The 2,270-nt window shown below is 56.9% G+C and overlaps 1 protein-coding gene across 1 annotated transcript in view; it reads right to left on the reverse strand.

The window, feature by feature from the left end:
* Positions 1-990: 990 nt before the first annotated feature.
* The window catches only part of OGFOD2 (2-oxoglutarate and iron dependent oxygenase domain containing 2), a gene marked incomplete at its 5' end in the record, with an annotated part of 4,706 nt that continues 3,426 nt past the window's right edge, over positions 991-2,270 (reverse strand). The window contains 2 exons of the mRNA XM_031059525.1: positions 991-1,585; positions 2,089-2,270. Of these exons, the coding sequence (XP_030915385.1) occupies positions 1,316-1,585; positions 2,089-2,270 (452 nt within the window). The remainder of the gene's footprint in view (positions 1,586-2,088) is intronic.

The following is a 2,270-nucleotide window of genomic DNA, read 5'->3' on the forward strand; positions in this document are numbered from 1 at the left end:
CTCCGTCCGCCGCGCGGGGCCGGGCGGCAGCCGGGCCGCGCTCTTTGGTTCCGGGGGCCGCCTCGCCCGGGCCGCAGCTCCGTTTTTGGGGTGGATTCGAGCAGATCGGGAGCGCTCGCGTTCGCCAGTGAACGAGGTAAAGGCTTCGAGACTGCGTTTCTTGGTAGCGACTCCTCGCTCAGATACAACCGCCGGTTTCCTTCCCCCGGTGTAATTTTAATGAGCTTTGCTAATGAGCAGCTCATCAGCGCCCTGTGCTGAAATCCAGCGGGGCCGCGGGGAGAGCTCAGTGAGCAACTTTTGTGTGAGCTGCTCACAGTTCGGCCCTCCACAATTACCGATGTGACTGCCCTTGTGCTCTAATTAGTGCACTGAACACATCCATGGGAAAGCCCCTCGTGCATTCAGCAGCATCTATCGAATATCGAGTTAATATTCCACAGAGGAATCAGACGATATTTGGCTTTTTTAGTTTGCTTAGGAGATGGAAGAGTCACAAGCTTTCAGCCAGCTGGAAGGAAGGAGGGGAAAGCCTCAACCCTTCCAATCCATCAGCTCCTGGGGGATCTCGGGGCCAAATTCAGCAGCCCCAGGCCTCGTCTGCTGCTGCACCCAGCTTGGCAGAGTTATTTTATATTTTCACTGGCTCATGTAACTAAAGTAAAGTTAAATGTGCATCTCATCCTCCTCTGGGAACTTCTGCTGTGCTGCAGGGGGCTCCCAGAGCTCTGCCTCTGCTTAATAAGGTTCACAAAACCTTTGAAAGGGAAGTTTGTGCTCCCAAGGAGCCTTGGGAGATCTCTCAGCCCCCTTGGGGGATCAGTGCTGCTCCTGGGGGATTGTTCTGAGCCGGGGTTAGACAAACATGCAGTGATGGCAACTCCCAGCAGCTCACTAGGAACACCTGGATCTCATTCCTGCGCAGATCCTCCCTGCCCACTCAGCAGCACAAAGAGACAGGAGGCCCTGGCAGAGGACAGGAGCCCTGAGAACAGCCCAGAATTGGTTTATTGTCCCATTCTGCCCCATTTCCAGAGGGACCTGGGGTGCTGCTGCTGGCAGAGAGGCTAAGGAGCTTTAGCTGCTTTCCTGGTGCACTTGGGAATATTGAGAGAGCTCCTGCAGGGAATCAGAGCTGGGGTTTCTGTGCTTGCAGAGTCCTGCAGCCCCAGCCTGAGCCCCCAGGAGCCGAGTTCCAGCTGGAATCCTGGCAGGGCCGGCTTTGCATCCCTTCCCAAGGTCAGAGCTGCTCCTTGTGCAGCCTGGGAGGTCAGGGAGGAGCTTTGCGCAGCTCGGCGCGGGCAATTCCCCCGTGCTAGCCCAGGGCACAGACACTGACGGTCTGGGGCTGCTCCTCCCCCTCGGTGAAGCCGTCCCCGAAGCCCTCGGCCTCCACCAGCTCGGGTTTCCTGCGGCACATGGGGCACAGGCGGTTGCGGATGGCCGATGATCTCATCCACACGATGAGGTTCCAGCGCTCCCCCGAGGCGATGGGCAGCGCCCCGTGCACCTGCCCCCCTCGGTGCAGCAGCCCCCGGCCCCACACGTGCTCCACCTCGATGTACTGGGGCACCGGGCTGGGATCCTGCAAAGGCAGGGGATTTGTGTCACAAAAGCCCTCAAGTGGTTGAAATTTGTCACCTCTTGCCCACAGCACCCAGGGAGCAGCACCATGGAGAGGGCAAACGCTCATTCCCAGGGCCAAGTTCAGAGGGAATCGAGAGAGATTCAAGCAAAAAAAAAAAAACCTGTGTGAGAGCTTCTACCCTTCTCTTGCCCTAAAAACAGGTGCTAGAGATGTAGGTTGAAGTCACATCTGAAATAAATCTCTCCCTCAGCACCTCCCTGCTCACAGATGTGGAAAGGGGATGGTCTGCCTCACTCCAGTTTCTACTCTGAAGCTGCATCTGCCCTCTCTTTAAAATACTGAATATAGAGATTGGATATGGGAATATTGCAGCAAAAGAGGCTCCTGTATAACCAAGCCATGGGGAAGGGACAGAGCAGGTCTGGCTGTCAGAAGTGAATTGTTTTGTAGGACACGGTGGATGCCTGGCAGCTGAGGGGTGAGTGGGACGTGCTCAGTACCTGGTTGAACTCCCCGAAGTACAAATTTCCCTCTGTGAATTCTTTTCCCAGGGAAACGTTCAAGGTGACCTCGGCGTTGTCGTAGTGGGAGCTCAGGTCCAGGTCCTCGTGCAGGGCGTACTTGACCACGAAGGCTCTGTGGCTGTCCAGGCAGGCCCCGCCCAGCCCCGGGCACAGCAGCG

Source organism: Geospiza fortis, unplaced genomic scaffold (genome assembly GCF_000277835.1).
Source record: "Geospiza fortis unplaced genomic scaffold, GeoFor_1.0 scaffold145, whole genome shotgun sequence".
In the NCBI taxonomy this organism is placed as follows: Eukaryota; Metazoa; Chordata; class Aves; order Passeriformes; family Thraupidae; genus Geospiza; species Geospiza fortis.